At 42.1% G+C, this 27,008-nt stretch overlaps 1 protein-coding gene across 4 annotated transcripts; it reads right to left on the reverse strand.

Moving 5' to 3' along the window:
• Positions 1-200: 200 nt before the first annotated feature.
• Positions 201-26,408, reverse strand: LOC110507962 (28S ribosomal protein S22, mitochondrial). Of its 4 annotated transcripts, none has more exons than XR_005040001.1 (3): positions 1,543-1,591; positions 857-965; positions 201-729 (listed from the first exon to the last, which is right to left on the reverse strand). XR_005040001.1 is itself a non-coding variant. In XM_021588388.2 (3 exons), exons 1-3 carry the CDS (start codon positions 26,359-26,361, stop codon positions 619-621), a joined length of 321 nt encoding a protein of 106 aa, XP_021444063.2. In that variant the 5' UTR covers positions 26,362-26,408; the 3' UTR covers positions 201-618. The 4 variants fall into 4 exon arrangements, 2 of the variants coding, with proteins under 2 accessions (XP_021444063.2, XP_036820988.1); XR_005040000.1 differs by having other exon boundaries at positions 1,427-1,563; XM_021588388.2 differs by lacking the exon at positions 1,543-1,591 and adding an exon at positions 26,261-26,408.
• Between the last annotated feature and the right edge of the window lie 600 nt (positions 26,409-27,008).

A 27,008-nucleotide genomic window follows, 5' to 3' on the forward strand; every position in this document is an offset into this window, starting at 1 on the left:
ACCTTTATTTAACTAGGCAAGTCAGTTAAGAACAAATTCTTATTTTCAATGACGGCCTAGGAACAGTGGGTTATGCCTGTTCAGGGGCAGAACGACAGATTTGTACCTTGTCACGTCAGGGATTTGAACTTACAACCTTGCGGTTACTAGTCCAACGCTCTAACCACTAGGCTACCCTGCATGCAATAAATGAGAGAATGTATATAAACATTTTTATTTTGTATGTACATGATAATTAAACAGCTTACAGTCAGTTCCAATGTTGAGATACAGTATGATTAAGGTTATGGACAAATTACAAGGTTGAAATGCAGAAGTGAATATCTGCACTGCGTCAACAGAAGTCAAGCTTGGTGCATCCCAATTATGTGCACATGTTGATGCCATTCATTGGCAATGGACACTTGGCTTGCAAGTGGTTCAAGATGAGCTCCATAGTTCAAGGACTAAGTTTTTCTCTTTGTTTACTGTAATTGTCCAGTTGATTAAAGATTGGGGTCATGGATAGGCAGGCCATTGGGGAGAATGTCACTGCTCCGTTGGTTTATTGTTGTGGGTGTGAGATGTATGGGACGGTTAGATGGAGCTATGCTGTGATGTGAGAGAGCTCTCCAGTGGTTAGGTGTAGTGATGCATGACGGTCAGACGGATCTCTGCGGAAGTCTGCTCGGAGGCCTGCAGGGCCAGCTCTACGTATCCTGCCCTCTGGGACTCCCGCTTAGCGTAGATCTGGTGGGGAACAGACACAAGAGGTTAAACAAAGGGTTTACTGTGTATCACAGCTACCAATATGGTGACTGGTGCAACGTATAAATCAGGTTCTGAGATATACTAGTGTCAGCAGATTAGGCTTCACCTTGAGCAGGTCCAGTCCAGAGGCCTGTTGGCTGGAGGCCTCCTGGGCTGTCTCACTGTGTGGATGGACCTTGTTGAACAGACCCACCAGACTCACTGCATCCTGCCATCTAGAACAATACAACCAGTGTTACTCTAGGCTAACAATGTAACAGTTATGGTGTTATTAAATCGTTACTTGTTCCAATGCCTACAAAACACTTATAACATATGGGGTGTCATGTAGAAGAAAAACAAGCCTCTAACACAGTGTTCCCAACAAAGGGTACTTGTGGTCTATCCACAGGGGGTACTTGGAGATTCATGAGACCATAGGCTCGTTTTTCCGAGTTCCAAGTTGTCTTGAACGCACTGAAATCGGAGATTTCTGAGTTCCCAGTTTTGAACGCGTCATAAATTTGCGTTGTTGTCAACATGCGTTTAAATCGCTTCGAGGATAACAACTAGCTACTAGTACCATTAAAATACTAAAAAGTTAACGCTAGCATAGGCAGCTAACGTTAGACAACAATAGCTGCACATGCTACAAGGTCAGAGGTAGAACTCCAATTTGACAAAATAAACGACTTACTGCTGTCAGACAGCATCCTTCTGCTACATCTGACAAGTACTCGTGTATTTTCTGACCCGAGAATAGCTTCTAAATAAGCAACGTATTGCAAAAAGCGCTGCCATGTTTGTAGTTACCTCAACACGCACAATGACGTGACCTTTACATACGACGTAGGAATGGGGGAATCATGGGAGATGATGTCTTTCGATTGTGTGAGTGTTTTATAAAGGATGTTCGCAAGATGGCGCTAATTGATTATTTGTTCTGTTTCCACTTGCAAATCGTTCATGGTTACAGTGGTGATGCTCATGAAACTGTGGCATGTAGTCCTAGGTTGGAATTAGGAATTTAGTATTGTCCTCAAATTGTAAGTACCATACACATGTATTATGTTTGTCTTACCAATACAGACAGTCTTTTCTCATTACGAAAATAAATAAATACATTCAATTTAGATGCCATGGGTGTCAACATGTTGGAGTGCCATGCTCTTTGGGCAACCATGCTAAAAAAAAAAAAAAACAGCAATTATCTTTCCTTCTCTCTGCATGGTAGAATTGTGTCTGATAAGAATTCAGCTATTCCTGTATTCAGCAATTTAGTTGTTTTTCTGCGCTGCTATGTGATGTCTGCCTATCCTTGAGGAAAAGCTTTGAGTCAGAGTACTAGACATTCCTACACCTTCGTTACAATGTGTTCCTGTATTGTCTGATAGATAGCTATGAAATCTGTCTGGATGATAGGGAACACACACACTTTCTCATGCAGACATACAAAACACTTTCTCATGCAGACATACAAAACAAAATGTAGACATCTACAAAAACAGAGACACGTAACATTGCACTTTAGCACAGATTTACTGTCAAACACATTATGATTTGGTCTGTAAAAAACATCTCCAAGAATTTTTGAAACATTCTTAATAATAAAGGGTCGTGGGATAGATTCTAGGACAATATGTTTGTATGAAAACTTTAAGGAAGTCACAAACATTTTGTTAGATAATTATTCATTCTGACCCATAAGTCAGCAGCTGATTGGAAAGTTCTATAATGGTAGGCAATTGAATTTTCATTGTGCACTATAGTGTATTCCACAATAAAAGGAGAGCGAAACCAAGGAGACTGTTTTTGGACTGTTGAATATCTATTCATTGAGAAAGACTAGGCTGGCTTTGGCAGACATTCTCTGGTCGTCCCAGGTAACATGTAGGAGTGAAGCCTTGATCACTGCTTAGATCTTCTAGAGAGGGATTATGAAAGACCAGGTGGCTATCGCTCACAGTGAGCCCATGGCACACACACACACACACACACACACACACACACACACACACACACACTCACAAGCCACCAGCATATTATACAGTCACGTAACCAGAGATACCTATCTGTACGTCATCATGAAAAACAGCATGTGTCACACATAGATCCTTCCCCCAGGGAAGGGCTAGACAAGAGATGGGGGATGTAAGATAGAGCAGGGTAAGGTGTGTGTTTGTCAGTAACAATGTGATGTGTAGCACAGCAGAGTAAAGAAGGGCAGACAGTGGGGTAGCTGTAGCTAGCTGTATGTAACGATGTGAGGATTGAGCTGTAAGGGGCCAACAGCTCCAGATGTACGCAGCTGTCGCGCTGCTGACAGCCCTAATCCTGCTACCCACAACTGAGTGCTCTGGGGGGGAGTGCTCTGAGAGGGATTTCTGATTGTCCTCTGTGTTGTCTTTATTTTTCTGTAAGATAGAGGGAGAGTAGGGAGAAGAAATCTGTCTATCTTTCTACATATCTGTTGACCCTCCTCCTCCTTTATCTCTCTGGACAGAGATTGTTTAATACAAACAGGAAGCTTGGTGACAACCATGATGGGTCAGGATCAAGCTCAACACACACACATATATACAGTGCATTTGAAAAGTAATCAGACCTCTTGACTTTTTCTTAATTTTGTTACGTTACGTTTCGTAATGTCTATGTCTATGTTTTATATTTACGTCTTGGTTAGGGTCAATTGCATTTAGATTCAGATAATCCAGTAGGAGGTTCATAAACATTTCTATTCAAGAACTGGAAAGTGCAATTAGGGTGTTTTTTCAGCTCTTGAATTCTAATTCACTACCTAAATTGACATGGGATTGACCCCAAACCTGAAATACCTAGACACACATGTAGGCCTACATATTTTCTCACACCCACGCATTCCATATTGGACTGGTTGAGTGTAAGGGTGTGTGTCAGCGTGACTGGGCGCAGCAGGAAGCACAGAGAAGTGAAACCTGAGTGGAGGGGCTCTCTGATAGAGGGGCTGCTATGGCGGGCGGTGAGGGTGGCACTCAGGGAGCGAGTCAGTCTATGTTTATTTGTCTTTCTGCACGGTGGACAGAGGAGAATGGGTTTCGAGGAGGCTGGACAGAGGAGAACAGGTTCAGAGGAAGCTGGACAGAGGAGGACGGGTTCAGAGGAGGCTGGACAGAGGAGAACGGGTTCAGAGGAGGCTGGACAGAGGAGAATAGGTTCAGAGGAGGCTGGACAGAGGAGAACGGGTTGAGAGGAGGCTGGACAGAGGAGAATGGGTTCAGAGGAGGCTGGATAGAGGAGAACGGGCTCAGAGGAGGCTGGACAGAGGAGAACAGGTTCAGAGGAGGCTGGACAGAGGAGAACGGGTTCAGAGGAGGCTGGACAGAGGAGAACAGGTTCAGAGGAGGCTGGACAGAGGAGAACGGGTTCAGACGAGGCAGGACAGAGAAGACTAGGTTCAGAGGAGGCTGGACAGAGGAGAACGGGTTGAGAGGAGGCTGGACAGAGGAGAATGGTTTCAGAGGAGGCTGGACAGAGAAGAATAGGTTCAGAGGAGGCTTTACAGAGGAGAACAGATTCAGAGGAGGGTGGACAGAGGAGAACGGGTTCAGAGGAGAACGGGTTTAGAGGAGGCTGGACAGAGGAGAACGGATTCAGAGGAGGCTGGACAGAGGAGAACGGGTTCAGAGGAGAACGGGTTCAGAGGAGAACGGGTTCAGAGGAGGTTGGACAGAGAAGAATGGGTTCAGAGGAGGCTGGACAGAGGAGAACGGGTTCAGAGGAGGGTGGACAGAGGGGAACGGATTCAGAGGAGGTTGGACAGAGGAGAACAGATTCAGAGGAGGCTTTACAGAGGAGAACGGATTCAGAGGAGGCTTTACAGAGGAAAACGGATTCAGAGGAGGCTTTACAGAGGAAAACGGATTCAGAGGAGGCTTTACAGAGGAGAACGGATTCAGAGGAGGCTTTACAGAGGAGAACGGATTCAGAGGAGGCTTTACAGAGGAGAACGGGTTCAGAGGTGAAACCGAAAGGTTTGTGACTATGAAGGAGGACGGCCCTTTTTGAAAAACGATATGACCAAAATGTGAGAAAATAAATACTACCAATGCTGTATAGTTAAAATAATGTTTAATTCAAAGGGAATTGTAAGGTCAATGCCTTTTAGTAGAAAAGCATTTATTGACCCTGACATAGAAAGAAGAAAACTCTGAAAGGATACATTTTCCCAAATTCCACCAGTTAAAATGTTTCTCAAATGCTTCGGAAATAAGTGTTATAAACCCCCTAAGGTCCATGTCCGTGCCCCTATGTCGCACTTCTGCATCTGCGGTAAATGGTCTTCTCACAAAATAGTCTGTAGTGTCCATTTGGTTTAGCCGACAAAACTTATGAAAGATGAGACTCTCACGAACACTACAGTGTTTTTCATTTGCTCTCCAACCCCAACAATGTGTCTTGTGACTCGTCTGAAGTCGGTACAGCCAATCTGTCAACTTCTATCAGTAGTGTCTGAACCGTTTGGGCTACACACCTCTGTGGAAAGGTGAGACTAACGAACACGTACTGTACATGTCAGTTGATTTGCTCTAGGATGCCTACAGGCCTCAAAAGACACGTCTGAAGGTCCCCGGAACCAGTTTAAATCTATGGAAGTATATATGGAGACTGTTTAGTGCCAAAAATGAAGGGTTAGATACATGTCAAATGTTTGTGTGTGTGTGTGTATGTGTCAGCTGAGAAACAGGGGCATCTCTGTGGCTTCAGTCTCAAGGACAGCAGCTCCTCCTCTCCTCCTCGTCTTTGAACGAAGAGGAGTGAGAATGGGAGAGAAGACAGATAGGAGTTAGGGAGAGATTGAGGAGAGGGAGGAAGAGAGAAGGGCACAGTGACATAGGGATGGGTTGCTCCACAACTACAACCTGCATATTTGTATGATTATTACTGAGTGAAGCTAGTGGCTCCCACCATCATGGAATCAGAGAGAGAGAGAGAGAGAATTCCTAGAGGGAGAGTTCACCTGCACCCTCTGACCTCCCTTGACCTGCCTACATCTGTTCATGCTCACTGGTTTCTAGTCAAGCCCAGAATAGCCCCATGCCATGCACTAAGCTATATGCCTCCCAACCTTTCTTATGGTTTTCACCCCAACTTCACCCTTTACTGTCTCCCTTCTCTCTCACACACACACACACGCGCACACACACACACACACACACACACACACACACACACTCATGTACACACTCATCATCACACCAATCACACAGACTACCCCCAACCTCCCCCTCCAAATGAAACTGGAACCAACTAGCCACCACACCCTGCTGCACCTCCACCGTTCGAAAGGCCTTTAGACTGCATTTGTTTCCAACTAAAGCCTGTCTTGGTTTACATGCAATGCGAGAAGGCCTGCGAGAAGGGGGGGGGGGGAGGGGGAGCGTGGCACTGATAAAGAAGCTAATAACCAGACTCTGAGGAGGTCAGAGGTCAAGCCGGGAAAACTTCTCAGTGCTTCTCAGTAGGGATTGAGTAAAAATAGGTATGAAAGGTGCTTCTGAGTAGGGGGCTAGACTGGGCCGGGGCCTCATTGCGTGCCACATCAACCTCGACTTTTGAGGGACTGGAAGAAAGCGAACAAAAGATGGGAGGGAACACACTCTCTGATCAGTGACAGTAATCAGAGCCAGTGTCCCACGGGATTCAGCTACTGATCTGCCCCAGCACTCAGAAGCCTCCACTACACCCTGTCCCCCACACACACACAACCTGTTCCCCTACTTCACCACACACATAACCTGTTCCCCTACTTCGCCACACACACAACCTGTTCCACTACTCCCCTATTCCCCCACACACACAACCTGTTCCCCTACTTCACCACACACACAACCTGTTCCCCTACTCCCCTATTCCCCCACACACACAACCTGTTCCCCTACTTCACCACACACACAACCTGTTCCCCTACTTCACCACACACACAACCTGTTCCCCTACTTCACCACACACACAACCTGTTCCCCTACTTCACCACACACACAACCTGTTCCCCTACTTCGCCACACACACAACCTGTTCCCCTACTCCCCTATTCCCCCACACACACAACCTGTTCCCCTACTTCACCACACACACAACCTGTTCCCCTACTTTGCCACACACACAACCTGTTCCCCTACTCCCCTATTCCCCCACACACACAACCTGTTCCCCTACTTCACCACACACACAACCTGTTCCCCTACTTCGCCACACACACAACCTGTTCCCCTACTCCCCTATTCCCCCACATACACAACCTGTTCCCCTACTTCACCACACACACAACCAGTTCTACTAGTTCGCAACACACACAACCTGTTCCCCTACTCCCCTATTCCCCCACACACACAACCTGTTCCCCTACTTCACCACACACACAACCTGTTCCCCTACTCCCCTACTTCACCACACACACAACCTGTTCCCCTACTTCACCACACACACAACCTGTTCCCCTACTTCACCACACACACAACCTGTTCCCCTACTCCCCTATTCCCCCACACACACAACCTGTTCCCCTACTTCACCACACACACAACCTGTTCCCCTACTTCACCACACACAACCTGTTCCCCTACTTCACCACACACACAACCTGTTCCCCTACTTCACCACACACACAACCTGTTCCCCTACTTCGCCACACACACAACCTGTTCCCCTACTCCCCTACTTCACCACACACACAACCTGTTCCCCTACTTCACCACACACACAACCTGTTCCCCTACTTCACCACACACACAACCTGTTCCCCTACTCCCCTATTCCCCCACACACACAACCTGTTCCCCTACTTCACCACACACACAACCTGTTCCCCTACTTCACCACATACACAACCTGTTCCCCTACTTCACCACACACACAACCTGTTCCCCTACTTCACCACACACACAACCTGTTCCCCTACTTCGCCACACACACAACCTGTTCCCCTACTCCCCTATTCCCCCACACACACAACCTGTTCCCCTATTCCCCCACACACACAACCAGTTCCCATACTCCCCTATTCCCGCACACACACAACCTGTTCCCCTGCTCCCCTATTCCCCCACACACACACACAACCTGTTCCCATACTCCCCTATTCCCCCACACACACTAACTGTTCCCCTACTCCCCTATTCCCCCCCACACATAACCTGTTCCCCTACTCCCCTATTCCCCCACACACACAACCTGTTCACCTACTCCCCTATTCCCCCACACACACAACCTGTTCCCCTACTCCCGTATTCCTCCCCCCACCACACACACAACCTGTTCCCCTACTCCCCTATTCCTCCCCCCATCACACACAACCTGTTCCCCTACTCCCCTATTCCTCCCCCAAACACACACAACCTGTTCCCCTACTCCCCTATTCCTCCCCCAAACACACACAACCTGTTCACCTACTCCCCTATTCCCCCACACACACAACTTGTTCCCATACTCTCCTATTCCTCCCCCCACCACACACACAACCTGTTCCCCTACTCCCCTATTCCTCCCCTCATCACAAACACACACAACCTGTTCCCCTACTCCCCTATGCCCCCACACACACAACCTGTTCCCCTACTCCCCTATTCCTCCCCTCATCACACACACACAACCTGTTCCCCTACTCCCCTATGCCCCCACACACACAACCTGTTCCCCTACTCCCCTATTCCTCCCCCAAACACACACAACCTGTTCCCCTACTCCCCTATTCCCCCACACACACAACCTGTTCCCATACTCCCCTATTCCCCCACACACACAACCTGTTCCCCTGCTCCCCTATTCCCCCACACACACACACAACCTGTTTCCCTACTCCCCTATTCCCCCACACACACTAACTGTTCCCCTACTACCCTATTCCCCCCACACATAACCTGTTCACCTACTCCCCTATGCCCCCACACACACAACCTGTTCCAATACTCCCCTATTCCTCCCCCCACCACACACATAACCTGTTCCCCTACTCCCCTATTCCCCCCCACACACAACCTGTTCACCTACTCCCCTATGCCCCCACACACACAACCTGTTCCAATACTCCCCTATTCCTCCCCCCACCACACACACAACCTGTTCCCCTACTCCCCTATTCCTCCCCCAAACACACACAACCTGTTCCCCTACTCCCGTATTCCTACCCCCATCACACACAACCTGTTCCCCTACTCCCCTATTCCCCCACACACACAACCTGTTCACCTACTCCCCTATGCCCCCACACACACAACCTGTTCCAATACTCCCCTATTCCTCCCCCCACCACACACACAACCTGTTCCCCTACTCCCCTATTCCTCCCCCAAACACACACAACCTGTTCCCCTACTCCCCTATTCCTCCCGTCATCACACACACACAACCTGTTCCCCTACTCCCGTATTCCTACCCCCATCACACACAACCTGTTCCCCTACTCCCCTATTCCTCCCCCAAACACACACAACCTGTTCCCCTACTCCCCTATTCCTCCCCCAAACACACACAACCTGTTCCCCTACTCCCCTATTCCTCCCCCATCACACACAACCTGTTCCCCTACTCCCCTATTCCTCCCCCAAAGACACACAACCTGTTCCCCTACTCCCCTATTCCTCCCCCAAACACACACAACCTGTTCCCCTACTCCCCTATTCCCCCACACACACAACCTGTTCCCCTACTCCCGTATTCCTCCCCCAAATACACACAACCTGTTCCCCTATTCCCCTATTCCTCCCCTCACCACACACACACAACCTGTTCCCCTACTCCCCTATTCCTCCCCCAAACACACACAACCTGTTCCCCTACTCCCCTATTCCTCCCCCAAACACACACAATCTGTTCCCCTACTCCCCTATTCCCCCACACACAACCTGTTCCCATACTCCCCTATTCCCCCACACACACAACCTGTTCCCCTACTCCCCTATTCACCCACACACATAACCTGTTCCCCTACTCCCCTATTCTCCCACACACACAACCTGTTCCCCTAGTCCCCTATTCTCCCACACACACTAACTGTTCCCCTACTCCCCTATTCCCCCAAACACACTAACTGTTCCCCTACGCCCCTATTCCCCCCACACATAATCTGTTCCCCTACTCCCCTATTCCCCCACACACACCACCTGTTCACCTACTCCCCTATTCCCCCACACACACAACCTGTTCCCATACTCCCCTATTCCTCCCCCCACCACACACACAACCTGTTCCCCTACTCCCCTATTCCTCCCCTCATCACACACACACAACCTGTTCCCCTACTCCCGTATTCCTACCCCCATCACACACAACCTGTTCCCCTACTCCCCTATTCCTCCCCCAAACACACACAACGGTTCCCCTACTCCCCTATTCCTCTCCTCACCACACACACACAACCTGTTCCACTACTCCCCTATTCCTCCCCCAAACACACACAACGGTTCCCCTACTCCCCTATTCCTCTCCTCACCACACACACACAACCTGTTCCCCTACTCCCCTATTCCTCCCCCAAATACACACAACGGTTCCCCTACTCCCCTATTCCTCTCCTCACCACACACACAACCTGTTCCCATACTCCCGTATTCCTCCCCAAAACACACACAACCTGTTCCCCTACTCCCCTATTCCTCCCCCAAACACACACAACCTGTTCCCCTACTCCCCTATTCCTCTCCTCACCACACACACACAACCTGTTCCCCTACTCCCGTATTCCTCCCCCAAACACACACAACCTGTTCCCCTACTCCCCTATTCCTCCACCAAACACACACAACCTGTTCCCCTACTCCCCTATTCCTCCACCAAACACACACAACCTGTTCCCCTACTCCCCTATTCCTCCACCAAACACACACAACCTGTTCCCCTACTCCCCTATTCCTCCACCAAACACACACAACCTGTTCCCCTACTCCCCTATTCCTCCACCAAACACACACAACCTGTTCCCCTACTCCCCTATTCCTCCCCCCAACACACATACTCCAGCTCCAAATTAGACTGTTGATTGAGCCAACCACTAATTTTAGCCAGAGACGCCCCCAGCTCCGAATCAGAATTGTCGGAAGAAGAGGTAATCAATCGCTGTCAGCCCTGTCACGACTGAAAAAGGAGCAATGCGGAGCGGAGGGGAACGCTGGGGAATGTTATGGAAGTGGGGGTAACAAGCAAAATCCTGACATCTGTTGTTGTTGTAATTATTGTCGGTTGGAGAGATTTGCGTGCGAGCGTGTACGTAAGAAACATAGAAAGAGAGATGTACTGTGTATTCCCCAGTCTGATGACTCTCTGATGATGAGGAGCAGAGCAGAGGTACACACAGTCTACTGACACACGTATATAACACCATACAAACACTGTCTACTAACAACACACTGATAACACCATACAAACACTGTCTACTGACAACACACTGATAACACCATACAAACACTGTCTACTGACAACACACTGATAATACCATACAAAAACGGTATACTGACACAATGATAACACCATACAAACACTGTCTACTGACAACACACTGATAACACCATACAAACACTGTCTACTGACAACACACTGATAACACCATACAAACACTGTCTACTGACAACACACTGATAACACCATACAAACACTGTCTACTGACAACACACTGATAACACCATACAAACACTGTCTACTGACAACACACTGATAACACCATTCAAACACTGTCTACTGACAACACACTGATAACACTATACAAACACTGTGTACTAACAACACACTGATAGCACCATACAAACACTGTGTACTAACAACACAGTGATGACACCATACAAATATAGTCTACTAACAACACACTGATAACAACATACAAACACTATGTACTAACACACTGATAACACCATAAAAACACTGTCTACTAACATCACACTGATAACACCATACAAACACTGTGTACTGGCAACACACTGATAACACCATACAAACACTGTGTACTAACACACTGGTAACACCATACAAACAATGTGTACTAACAACACACTGATAACACCATACAAACTATGTGTACTGATACACTGATAACAACATACAAACAATGACTACTGACAACACACTGATAACACCATACAAACACTGTGTACTGACAACACACTGATAACACTATACAAACACTGTGTACTAACAACACACTGATAGCACCATACAAACACTGTGTACTAACAACACACTGATAGCACCATACAAACACTGTGTACTAACAACACAGTGATAACACCATACAAATACAGTCTACTAACAACACACTGATAACAACATACAAACACTATGTACTAACACACTGATAACACCATAAAAACACTGTCTACTAACAACACACTGATAACACCATACAAACACTGTGTACTAACACACTGATAACACCATAAAAACACTGTCTACTAACAACACACTGATAACAACATACAAACACTGTGTACTAGCAACACACTGATAACACCATACAAACACTGTGTACTGACACACTGGTAACACCATACAAACAATGTGTACTAACAACACACTGATAACAGCATACAAACAATGTGTACTGACAACACAATGATAACACCATACAAACAATGTGTACTGACACACTGATAACACCATACAAACACTGTCTACTGACAACACCATGATAACACCATACAAACACTGTCTACTGACAACACACTGATAACACCATTCAAACACTGTCTACTGACAACACACTGATAACACTATACAAACACTGTGTACTAACAACACACTGATAACACCGTACAAACACTGTGTACTAACAACACAGTGATGACACCATACAAATACAGTCTACTAACAACACACTGATAACAACATACAAACACTATGTACTAACACACTGATAACACCATACAAACACTGTCCACTAACAACACACTGATAACACCATACAAACACTGTGTACTAACAACACCCTGATAACACCATACAAACACTGTGTACTGATGCACTGATAACAACATACAAACAATGACTACTGACAACACACTGATAACACCATAGAAACAATGTGTACTGATGCACTGATAACAACATACAAACAATGACTACTGACAACACACTGATAACACCATACAAACACTGTGTACTGACAACACACTGATAACACTATACAAACACTGTGTACTAACAACACACTGATAGCACCATACAAACACTGTGTACTAACAACACACTGATAGCACCATACAAACACTGTGTACTAACAACACAGTGATAACACCATACAAATACAGTCTACTAACAACACACTGATAACAACATACAAACACTATGTACTAACACACTGATAACACCATAAAAACACTGTCTACTAACAACACACTGATAACACCATACAAACACTGTGTACTAACACACTGATAACACCATAAAAACACTGTCTACTAACAACACACTGATAACAACATACAAACACTGTGTACTAGCAACACACTGATAACACCATACAAACACTGTGTACTGACACACTGGTAACACCATACAAACAATGTGTACTAACAACACACTGATAACAGCATACAAACAATGTGTACTGACAACACAATGATAACACCATACAAACAATGTGTACTGACACACTGATAACACCATACAAACACTGTCTACTGACAACACCATGATAACACCATACAAACACTGTCTACTGACAACACACTGATAACACCATTCAAACACTGTCTACTGACAACACACTGATAACACTATACAAACACTGTGTACTAACAACACACTGATAACACCGTACAAACACTGTGTACTAACAACACAGTGATGACACCATACAAATACAGTCTACTAACAACACACTGATAACAACATACAAACACTATGTACTAACACACTGATAACACCATACAAACACTGTCCACTAACAACACACTGATAACACCATACAAACACTGTGTACTAACAACACCCTGATAACACCATACAAACACTGTGTACTGATGCACTGATAACAACATACAAACAATGACTACTGACAACACACTGATAACACCATAGAAACAATGTGTACTGATGCACTGATAACAACATACAAACAATGACTACTGACAACACACTGATAACACCATACAAACACTGTGTACTGACAACACAATGATAACACCATACAAACAATGTGCAGTGACACATTGACAACACCTAATAACACCACACAAAAACTGTCTGCTGACAACACACTGATTACACCATACAAACACTTTGGACTAACAACACACTGATAACACCATACAAAAACGGTATACTGACACACTGAAAACACCATACAAACACTGTGTACTGACAACACAATGATAACACCACACAAACACTGTCTACTGACAACAAAATGATAACACCATACAAACACTGTCTACTGACAACAAAATGATAACACCATACAAACACTGTCTACTGACAACAAACTGATAACACCATACAAACACTGTCTACTGACAACAAAATAATAACACCATACAAACACTTTGTACTAACAACACACTGATAACACCATACAAATACTGTCTACTGACAACACACTGATAACACCATTCAAACACTGTCTACTGACAACACACTGATAGCACCATACAAACACTGTGTACTAACAACACAGTTATGACACCATACAAATACAGTCTACTAACAACACACTGATAACAACATACAAACACTGTGTACTAACACACTGATAACACCATAAAAACACTGTCTACTAACAACACACTGATAACACCATACAAACACTGTGTACTAACACACTGGTAACAACATACAAACACTGTCTACTGACAACACACTGATAACAACATACAAACACTGTCTACTGTCAACACACTTATAACACCATTCAAACGCTGTCTACTGTCAACACACTTATAACACCATACAAACACTGTGTACTAGCAACACACTGATAACACCATACAAACACTGTGTACTAACACACTGATAACACCATACAAACACTGTCTACTGACAACACACTGATAACACCATGCAAACACTGTCTACTAACAACACACTTATAACACCATACAAACACTGTGTACTAGCAACACACTGATAACACCATACAAACACTGTGTACTAACAACACACTGATAACACCATAAAAACACGGTATACTTTCAACACACTGATAACACCATACAAACACTGTCTAGTAACACTGAATTCACCATACAAACACTGTCTACTGACAACACACTGATAACACCATGCAAACACTGTCTACTGACATCACACTGATAACACCATACAAACACTGTCTACAGAAAACACACTGATAACACCATACAAACACTGTCTACTGACAACACACTGATAACACCATACAAACACTGTCTAGTAACACTGAATACACCATACAAACACTGTCTACTGACAACAAACTGATAAAACCATACAAACACTGTCTGGTAACACTGAATACACCATACAAACACTGTCTACTGACAACACACTGATAACACCATACAAACACTGTCTACTGAAAACACACTGATAACACCATACAAACACTGTCTACTGACAACACACTGATAACATCATAAAAACACTGTATACTTTCATCACACTGATAACACCATAAAAACACGGTCTACTAACACACTGATAACGCCATACAAACAAACTGATAACACCTTACAAACAAACTCATAACACCATAGAAACACTGTGTACTAACACACTGATAACACCATACTAACATTGTCTACTGACACACTGACAACACCATACAAACACTGTCTACTGACAACACACTGACAACACCACACAAACACTGTGTACTAACACACTGATAACACCATACAAACACTGTCTACTGAAAACACAGTGATAACACTATACAAACAAACTGATGACACCATAAAACACTGTCTACTAACACACTGATAACACCATAAAACACTGTCTACTAACACACTGATAACACTATACAAACACAGTCTACTGACAACACAGTGATAACACCATACAAACACTGTGTATTAACAACACTCTGATATCACCGTACAAACACAGTCTACTGTCAACACACTGATAACACCATACAAACACTGTCTATTAACACACTGATAACACCATACAAACACTGTCTACTAACACACTGATAACACCATACAACCACTGTGTACCTTCACACTGATAACACCATACAAACATTGTCTATTAAAAAACTGATAACACCATGCAAACACTGTCTACTAACACACTGATAACACCATACAAACCCTGTCTACTAACACACTTATAACACCATACAAACACTGTGTTCTGACACACTGATAACACCATACAAACACTGTCTACTGACACACTGATAACACCATGCAAACACTGTCTACTGACAACACACTGATAACACCATTCAAACACTGTCTACTGACAACACACTGATAACACCATGCAAACACTGTCTACTGACAACACACTGATAACACCATACAAACACTGTCTAGTAACACTGAATACACCATAGAAACACTGCGTAGTAACTCACTGATAACACCTAATAACACCATACAAACACTGTCTAGTAACACTGAATACACCATACAAACACTGTCGAGTAACACACTGATAACACCTAATAACACCATACAAACACTGTCGAGTAACACACTGATAACACCTAATAACACCATACATAAACAGTCTAGTAACACACTGATTACACCTAATAACACCATACATAAACGGTCTAGTAACACACTGATAACACCTAATAACACCATACAAACACTGTCGAGTAACACACTGATAACACCTAATAACACCATACATAAACAGTCTAGTAACACACTGATTACACCTAATAACACCATACATAAACGGTCTAGTAACACACTGATAACACCTAATAACACCATACATAAACAGTCTAGTAACACACTGATTACACCTAATAACACCATACATAAACAGTCTAGTAACACACTGATTACACCTAATAACACCATACAAACACTGTCTAGTAACACACTGATAACACCTAATAACACCATACAAACACTGTCGAGTAACACACTGATTACACCTAATAACACCATACAAATAGTGTCGAGTAACACACTGATTACACCTAATAACACCATACAAACACAGTCTAGTAACACACTGATAACACCTAATAACACCATACAAACACTGTCGAGTAACACACTGATTACACCTAATAACACCATACAAACACTGTCTAGTAACACACTGATAACACCTAATAACACCATACAAACACTGTCGAGTAACACACTGATTACACCTAATAACACCATACAAACACAGTCTAGTAACACACTGATTACACCTAATAACACCATACAAACACAGTCTAGTAACACACTGATTACACCTAATAACACCATACATAAACAGTCTAGTAACACACTGATAACACCTAATAACACCATACATAAACAGTCTAGTAACACACTGATAACACCTAATAACACCATACATAAACAGTCTAGTAACACACTGATTACACCTAATAACACCATACATAAACAGTCTAGTAACACACTGATTACACCTAATAACACCATACAAATACTGTCGAGTAACACACTGATTACACCTAATAACACCATACAAACACTGTCTAGTAACACACTGATTACACCTAATAACACCATACAAACACTGTCTAGTAACACACTGATTACACCTAATAACACCATACAAACACTGTCTAGTAACACACTGATAACACCTAATAACACCATACAAACACTGTCTAGTAACACACTGATAACACCTAATAACACCATACAAATACTGTCGAGTAACACACTGATTACACCTAATAACACCATACATAAACAGTCTAGTAACACACTGATAACACCTAATAACACCATACAAACACTGTCTAGTAACACACTGATAACACCTAATAACACCATACAAACACTGTCTAGTAACACACTGATAACACCTAATAACACCATACAAATACTGTCGAGTAACACACTGATTACACCTAATAACACCATACATAAACAGTCTAGTAACACACTGATAACACCTAATAACACCATAGAAACACTGTCGAGTAACACACTGATAACACCTAATAACACCATACAAACACTGTCGAGTAACACACTGATTACACCTAATAACACCATACATAAACAGTCTAGTAACACACTGATAACACCTAATAACACCATACAAACACTGTCGAGTAACACACTGATTACACCTAATAACACCATACAAACACTGTCATTTAACACACTGATAACACCTAATAACACAATACAAACACAGTCTAGTAACACACTGATAACACCTAATAACACCATACAAATACTGTCGAGTAACACACTGATAACACCTAATAACACCATACATAAACAGTCTAGTAACACACTGATAACACCTAATAACACCATACAAACACTGTCTAGTAACACACTGATAACACCTAATAACACCATACAAACACTGTCTAGTAACACACTGATAACACCTAATAACACAATACAAACACAGTCTAGTAACACACTGATAACACCTAATAACACCATACAAATACTGTCGAGTAACACACTGATAACACCTAATAACACCATACATAAACAGTCTAGTAACACACTGATAACACCTAATAACACAATACAAACACAGTCTAGTAACACACTGATTACACCTAATAACACCATACATAAACAGTCTAGTAACACACTGATAACACCTAATAACACCATACAAACACAGTCTAGTAACACACTAATAACACAATACAAACACAGTCTAGTAACACACTGATTACACCTAATAACACCATACAAACACAGTCTAGTAACACACTGATTACACCTAATAACACCATACATAAACAGTCTAGTAACACACTGATAACACCTAATAACACCATACAAACACAGTCTAGTAACACACTGATAACACCTAATAACACCATACAAATACTGTCGAGTAACACACTGATTACACCTAATAACACCATACATAAACAGTCTAGTAACACACTGATAACACCTAATAACACCATACATAAACAGTCTAGTAACACACTGATAACACCTAATAACACCATACATAAACAGTCTAGTAACACACTGATTACACCTAATAACACCATACATAAACAGTCTAGTAACACACTGATTACACCTAATAACACCATACAAATACTGTCGAGTAACACACTGATTACACCTAATAACACCATACAAACACTGTCTAGTAACACACTGATTACACCTAATAACACCATACAAACACTGTCTAGTAACACACTGATTACACCTAATAACACCATACAAACACTGTCTAGTAACACACTGATAACACCTAATAACACCATACAAACACTGTCTAGTAACACACTGATAACACCTAATAACACCATACAAATACTGTCGAGTAACACACTGATTACACCTAATAACACCATACATAAACAGTCTAGTAACACACTGATAACACCTAATAACACCATACAAACACTGTCTAGTAACACACTGATAACACCTAATAACACCATACAAACACTGTCTAGTAACACACTGATAACACCTAATAACACCATACAAATACTGTCGAGTAACACACTGATTACACCTAATAACACCATACATAAACAGTCTAGTAACACACTGACAACACCTAATAACACCATAGAAACACTGTCGAGTAACACACTGATAACACCTAATAACACCATACAAACACTGTCGAGTAACACACTGATTACACCTAATAACACCATACATAAACAGTCTAGTAACACACTGATAACACCTAATAACACCATACAAACACTGTCGAGTAACACACTGATTACACCTAATAACACCATACAAACACTGTCATTTAACACACTGATAACACCTAATAACACAATACAAACACAGTCTAGTAACACACTGATAACACCTAATAACACCATACAAATACTGTCGAGTAACACACTGATAACACCTAATAACACCATACATAAACAGTCTAGTAACACACTGATAACACCTAATAACACCATACAAACACTGTCTAGTAACACACTGATAACACCTAATAACACCATACAAACACTGTCTAGTAACACACTGATAACACCTAATAACACAATACAAACACAGTCTAGTAACACACTGATAACACCTAATAACACCATACAAATACTGTCGAGTAACACACTGATAACACCTAATAACACCATACATAAACAGTCTAGTAACACACTGATAACACCTAATAACACAATACAAACACAGTCTAGTAACACACTGATTACACCTAATAACACCATACATAAACAGTCTAGTAACACACTGATAACACCTAATAACACCATACAAACACAGTCTAGTAACACACTAATAACACAATACAAACACAGTCTAGTAACACACTGATTACACCTAATAACACCATACAAACACAGTCTAGTAACACACTGATTACACCTAATAACACCATACATAAACAGTCTAGTAACACACTGATAACACCTAATAACACCATACAAACACAGTCTAGTAACACACTGATAACACCTAATAACACCATACAAATACTGTCGAGTAACACACTGATTACACCTAATAACACCATACAAACACTGTCTAGTAACACACTGATTACACCTAATAACACCATACATAAACAGTCTAGTAACACACTGATAACACCTAATAACACCATACATAAACAGTCTAGTAACACACTGATAACACCTAATAACACCATACATAAACAGTCTAGTAACACACTGATTACACCTAATAACACCATACATAAACAGTTTAGTAACACACTGATTACACCTAATAACACCATACAAACACTGTCTAGTAACACACTGATTACACCTAATAACACCATACAAACACTGTCTAGTAACACACTGATAACACCTAATAACACCATACAAACACTGTCTAGTAACACACTGATTACACCTAATAACACCATACATAAACGGTCTAGTAACACACTGATTACACCTAATAACACCATACATAAACAGTCTAGTAACACACTGATTACACCTAATAACACCATACATAAACAGTCTAGTAACACACTGATTACACCTAATAACACCATACAAACACTGTCTAGTAACACACTGATTACACCTAATAACACCATACAAACACTGTCTAGTAACACACTGATTACACCTAATAACACCATACATAAACAGTCTAGTAACACACTGATAACACCTAATAACACCATACAAACACTGTCTAGTAACACACTGATAACACCTAATAACACCATACATAAACAGTCTAGTAACACACTGATTACACCTAATAACACCATACAAACACTGTCTAGTAACACACTGATAACACCTAATAACACCGTACATAAACAGTCTAGTAACACACTGATAACACCTAATAACACCATACAAACACTGTCTAGTAACACACTGATAACACCTAATAACACCATACAAACACAGTCTAGTAACACACTGATTACACCTAATAACACCATACAAACACTGTCTAGTAACACACTGATAACGCCTAATAACACCATACATAAACAGTCTAGTAACACACTGATTACACCTAATAACACCATACATAAACAGTCTAGTAACACACTGATAACACCTAATAACACCATACAAACACTGTCTAGTAACACACTGATTACACCTAATAACACCATACATAAACAGTCTAGTAACACACTGATAACACCTAATTACACCATACAAACACTGTCTAGTAACACACTGATAACACCTAATTACACCATACAAACACTGTCTAGTAACACACTGATAACACCTAATTACACCATACATAAACAGTCTAGTAACACACTGATTACACCTAATAACACCATACAAACACTGTCTAGTAACACACTGATAACACCTAATAACACCGTACATAAACAGTCTAGTAACACACTGATAACACCTAATAACACCATACAAACACTGTCTAGTAACACACTGATAACACCTAATAACACCATACAAACACAGTCTAGTAACACACTGATTACACCTAATAACACCATACAAACACTGTCTAGTAACACACTGATAACGCCTAATAACACCATACATAAACAGTCTAGTAACACACTGATTACACCTAATAACACCATACATAAACAGTCTAGTAACACACTGATAACACCTAATAACACCATACAAACACTGTCTAGTAACACACTGATTACACCTAATAACACCATACATAAACAGTCTAGTAACACACTGATAACACCTAATTACACCATACAAACACTGTCTAGTAACACACTGATAACACCTAATTACACCATACAAACACTGTCTAGTAACACACTGATAACACCTAATTACACCATACAAACACAGTCTAGTAACACACTGATTACACCTAATAACACCATACAAACACTGTCTAGTAACACACTGATTACACCTAATAACACCATACAAACACTGTCTAGTAACACACTGATTACACCTAATAACACCATACATAAACAGTCTAGTAACACACTGATAACACCTAATAACACCATACAAACACTGTCTAGTAACACACTGATAACACCTAATAACACCATACATAAACAGTCTAGTAACACACTGATTACACCTCATAACACCATACAAACACTGTCTAGTAACACACTGATAACACCTAATAACACCATACATAAACAGTCTAGTAACACACTGATTACACCTAATAACACCATACAAACACAGTCTAGTAACACACTGATAACACCTAATAACACCATACATAAACAGTCTAGTAACACACTGATTACACCTAATAACACCATACATAAACCGTCTAGTAACACACTGATAACACCTAATAACACCATACATAAACAGTCTAGCAACACACTGATAACACCTAATAACACCATACATAAACAGTCTAGTAACACACTGATTACACCTAATAACACCATACAAACACTGTCTAGTAACACACTGATAACACCTAATAACACCGTACATAAACAGTCTAGTAACACACTGATAACACCTAATAACACCATACAAACACTGTCTAGTAACACACTGATAACACCTAATAACACCATACAAACACAGTCTAGTAACACACTGATTACACCTAATAACACCATACAAACACTGTCTAGTAACACACTGATAACGCCTAATAACACCATACATAAACAGTCTAGTAACACACTGATTACACCTAATAACACCATACATAAACAGTCTAGTAACACACTGATAACACCTAATAACACCATACAAACACTGTCTAGTAACACACTGATTACACCTAATAACACCATACATAAACAGTCTAGTAACACACTGATTGCACCTAATAACACCATACAAACACTGTCTAGTAACACACTGATAACACCTAATAACACCATACATAAACAGTCTAGTAACACACTGATTACACCTAATAACACCATACAAACACAGTCTAGTAACACACTGATAACACCTAATAACACCATACATAAACAGTCTAGTAACACACTGATTACACCTAATAACACCATACATAAACAGTCTAGTAACACACTGATAACACCTAATAACACCATACATAAACAGTCTAGTAACACACTGATAACACCTAATAACACCATACATAAACAGTCTAGTAACACACTGATTACACCTAATAACACCATACAAACACTGTCTAGTAACACACTGATAACACCTAATAACACCGTACATAAACAGTCTAGTAACACACTGATAACACCTAATAACACCATACAAACACTGTCTAGTAACACACTGATAACACCTAATAACACCATACAAACACAGTCTAGTAACACACTGATTACACCTAATAACACCATACAAACACTGTCTAGTAACACACTGATAACGCCTAATAACACCATACATAAACAGTCTAGTAACACACTGATTACACCTAATAACACCATACATAAACAGTCTAGTAACACACTGATAACACCTAATAACACCATACAAACACTGTCTAGTAACACACTGATTACACCTAATAACACCATACATAAACAGTCTAGTAACACACTGATAACACCTAATTACACCATACAAACACTGTCTAGTAACACACTGATAACACCTAATTACACCATACAAACACTGTCTAGTAACACACTGATAACACCTAATTACACCATACAAACACTGTCTAGTAACACACTGATAACACCTAATAACACCATACATAAACAGTCTAGTAACACACTGATTACACCTAATAACACCATACATAAACAGTCTAGTAACACACTGATAACACCTAATAACACCATACAAACACAGTCTAGTAACACACTGATAACACCTAATTACACCATACAAACACTGTCTAGTAACACACTGATTACACCTAATAACACCGTACATAAACAGTCTAGTAACACACTGATTACACCTAATAACACCATACAAACACTGTCTAGTAACACACTGATTACACCTAATAACACCATACAAACACTGTCTAGTAACACACTGATTACACCTAATAACACCATACATAAACAGTCTAGTAACACACTGATTACACCTAATAACACCATACAAACACTGTCTAGTAACACACTGATAACACCTAATAACACCATACAAACACTGTCTAGTAACACACTGATAACACCTAATAACACCATACAAACACTGTCGAGTAACACACTGATTACACCTAATAACACCATACAAACACAGTCTATTAACACACTAATAACACCATACAAACACTGTCTAGAACGCACTGATAACACCTAATAACACCATACATGCAGCCACCAGCTGGTGTGACTAAGAGGCACATCAGATGACCATTATACCTCTTCCTCTTCTTCTTCCCATCCCAATCTATATTTTATTTGTTATTACTTTCATTATATTTACTGTCAGTGCTCTGGGACTCTTTGTGTGCTATCCCTCACATTGAACACTAGAGGGCGCTAGGCATGCTCATTGGGATATTATGTTATATTTTCTCTGTCGCTGATGATGAGAACAGCTCCTCTCCCTGACCCTCCACCTGGCTGATGCAGCCCCACTACAGTCTGACTGGGTTCCCAGCTCCACCACAGTCTCTGTAGACCTGAGGCCTGGGCCACCTACATTCTGACTGGGTTCCCAGCTCCTCCACAGTCTCTGTAGACCTGGGGCCTGGGCCACCTACATTCTGACTGGGTTCCCAGCTCCTCCACAGTCTCTGTAGACCTGGGGCCTGGGCCACCTACATTCTGACTGGGTTCCTAGCTCCTCCACAGTCTCTGTAGACCTGAGGCCTGGGCAAACTACATTCTGACTGGGTTCCCAGCTCCTCCACAGTCTCTGTAGACCTGGGGCCTGGGCAACCTACAGTCTGACTGGGTTCCCAGCTCCTCCACAGTCTCTGTAGACCTGGGCCCTGGGCCACCTACATTCTGACTGGGTTCCCAGCTCCTCCACAGTCTCTGTAGACCTGGGGCCTGGGCAACCTACAGTCTGACTGGGTTCCCAGCTCCTCCACAGTCTCTGTAGGCCTGGGCCATCAACTTCTCTGGGTAGAGTGACACTGGCAGGATAGTGGGTGGGTTAGTCAGTCACCTCTCACTCATAATGAGCTACTCAGATCTCAGATTGTGGAGGTTTCTACAGGAAAGGTGGTGGTCTGTTTTTTTGCTGGCTATATTTAGAATATTCAACAATGTTTTACAAAGACATCACTTTAACATATACAGATGATACACTCACACGTACAAGGATTATGTTTCTTTTCAGAGCTCTCAGAGTCTTTAGTCCTTAGTGGTAGACATGTAAGATGTTTTCACATGTCTGTCGGCACCAATCACTTACAGCCTGGCTGTTTTCTAACCAGTCATTAATTAGCACATGTTCCTATGAAGATTATTGATATAACACCTGTTAGTCTGGCCGCTGGTGTTATGGCTGTGTTTGTACAGAGGTAGGATCTTCATTTGATCCATTTTTCTACATCAGGAAAATAATCCTGCAGCAACCGAAAATGTGAATTATTATGTGGATTAGAATCCATGGACATTTTTTTCTAGGGATTGATACATTTTTTGTTAGGGCAAATCAAGTTGGAATTTTCAAAGTGGAAATTATAAACTTAGAAGCCTTTTAAAAATGTAAGGTTTGCACTTCCTGCTATGCAGGAAAATGCTCAGAAACAAAAGAGATCAAATTAAGATCCTACATTTAGGCCTTCACCTAAATAGAGACCACTGTGCAGAATATGAAATACAATTTACATAAATGGAGTTGTCACAAATTCCTGCAGGAAATATGTGTTATTGCGTATTTCTGAGTGTAGCGTATTTTATGTGTGTATGTGTGTTTGTGTCTGTGTATGTGCAAAATATTTGTCTGTCTCTCTGCTTCCCTGTCTGTCTCTGTCTGTCTGCTTGTCTGTCTGTCTGTCTGCCTGCCGGCCTGCCTGCCTGTCTGTCTGTCTGTCTGTCTGTCTGTCTGTCTGTCTGTCTGTCTGTCTGTCTGTCTGTCTGCCTGTCTGTCTGACCTCACCCTCTCCAGCAGGATACATGGACCTGGGTCCGTTCCGTTGGCTGCAGAACACACCTCCCTCTGTGTAGGAGTGGATCGCTTTTGAAGTCGCTGACTGACATCTTCTTTCTGCGTTTGGCGTTAGATCTGTGTACACACAGCCGCGTGGGCTGGGTTGAGCTGACCACAGCGCCAACGGTCGGGTTCTGGTCAAGTGACCTGGTCAGGTGACCTGGGTCAGGGAAGCCATTGGCTGTGCTTTCTTGTCCTCTGTCATGTGGTGGGAAAACATTCCAACAGCTGTCCTGGAACGTTCTAGAAACATCTGCAACGTTTGTTCGCTTGCTTGGTGAGAATCTCCACTCGCACTGCTTTAAAACACAACCTACAAATAACAGTGTTTATGATTTATGGAAAATATTGTAAGGTCCAGAGTTTCAGATTCAGAGCTCCCCTCTCCTCCTTACCAGCTTGAATGTAACTGGGCAGAGAGTTATTGTGTGTGTGTGTGTGTGTGTGTGTGTGTGTGTGTGTGTGTGTGTGTGTGTGTGTGTGTGTGTGTGTGTGTGTGTGTGTGTGTGTGTGTGTGTGTGTGTGTGTGTGAGAGAGAGAGAGAGCACTCTGTAGCCTTTGACATAATGTTAATTTGAAGAATGTTTGAAGTATGATGCAACATCAGCTGCTCTTACTTAGCTTTGAGCTGCTTTTCTCTGAAAGGTCCCCTCCGGTCTCAGATTACCACAGAGACAGCCCTGGTACATGTGTGTGT

The sequence above is a fragment of the Oncorhynchus mykiss genome, chromosome 27 (assembly GCF_013265735.2).
Source record: "Oncorhynchus mykiss isolate Arlee chromosome 27, USDA_OmykA_1.1, whole genome shotgun sequence".
In the NCBI taxonomy this organism is placed as follows: Eukaryota; Metazoa; Chordata; class Actinopteri; order Salmoniformes; family Salmonidae; genus Oncorhynchus; species Oncorhynchus mykiss.

Coding starts and splice junctions, on each gene's coding strand:
- LOC110507962 (XM_036965093.1), bottom strand. CDS start 1,271: ATGTTGACAACAACGCAAATTTATGACGCGTTCAAAACTGGGAACTCA. Junction 966..1,101: donor CCCTTTGTTGGGAACACTGT/GTTAGAGGCTTG, acceptor GTATTGTTCTAG/ATGGCAGGATGCAGTGAGTC. Junction 730..856: donor CTGGACTGGACCTGCTCAAG/GTGAAGCCTAAT, acceptor GTTCCCCACCAG/ATCTACGCTAAGCGGGAGTC.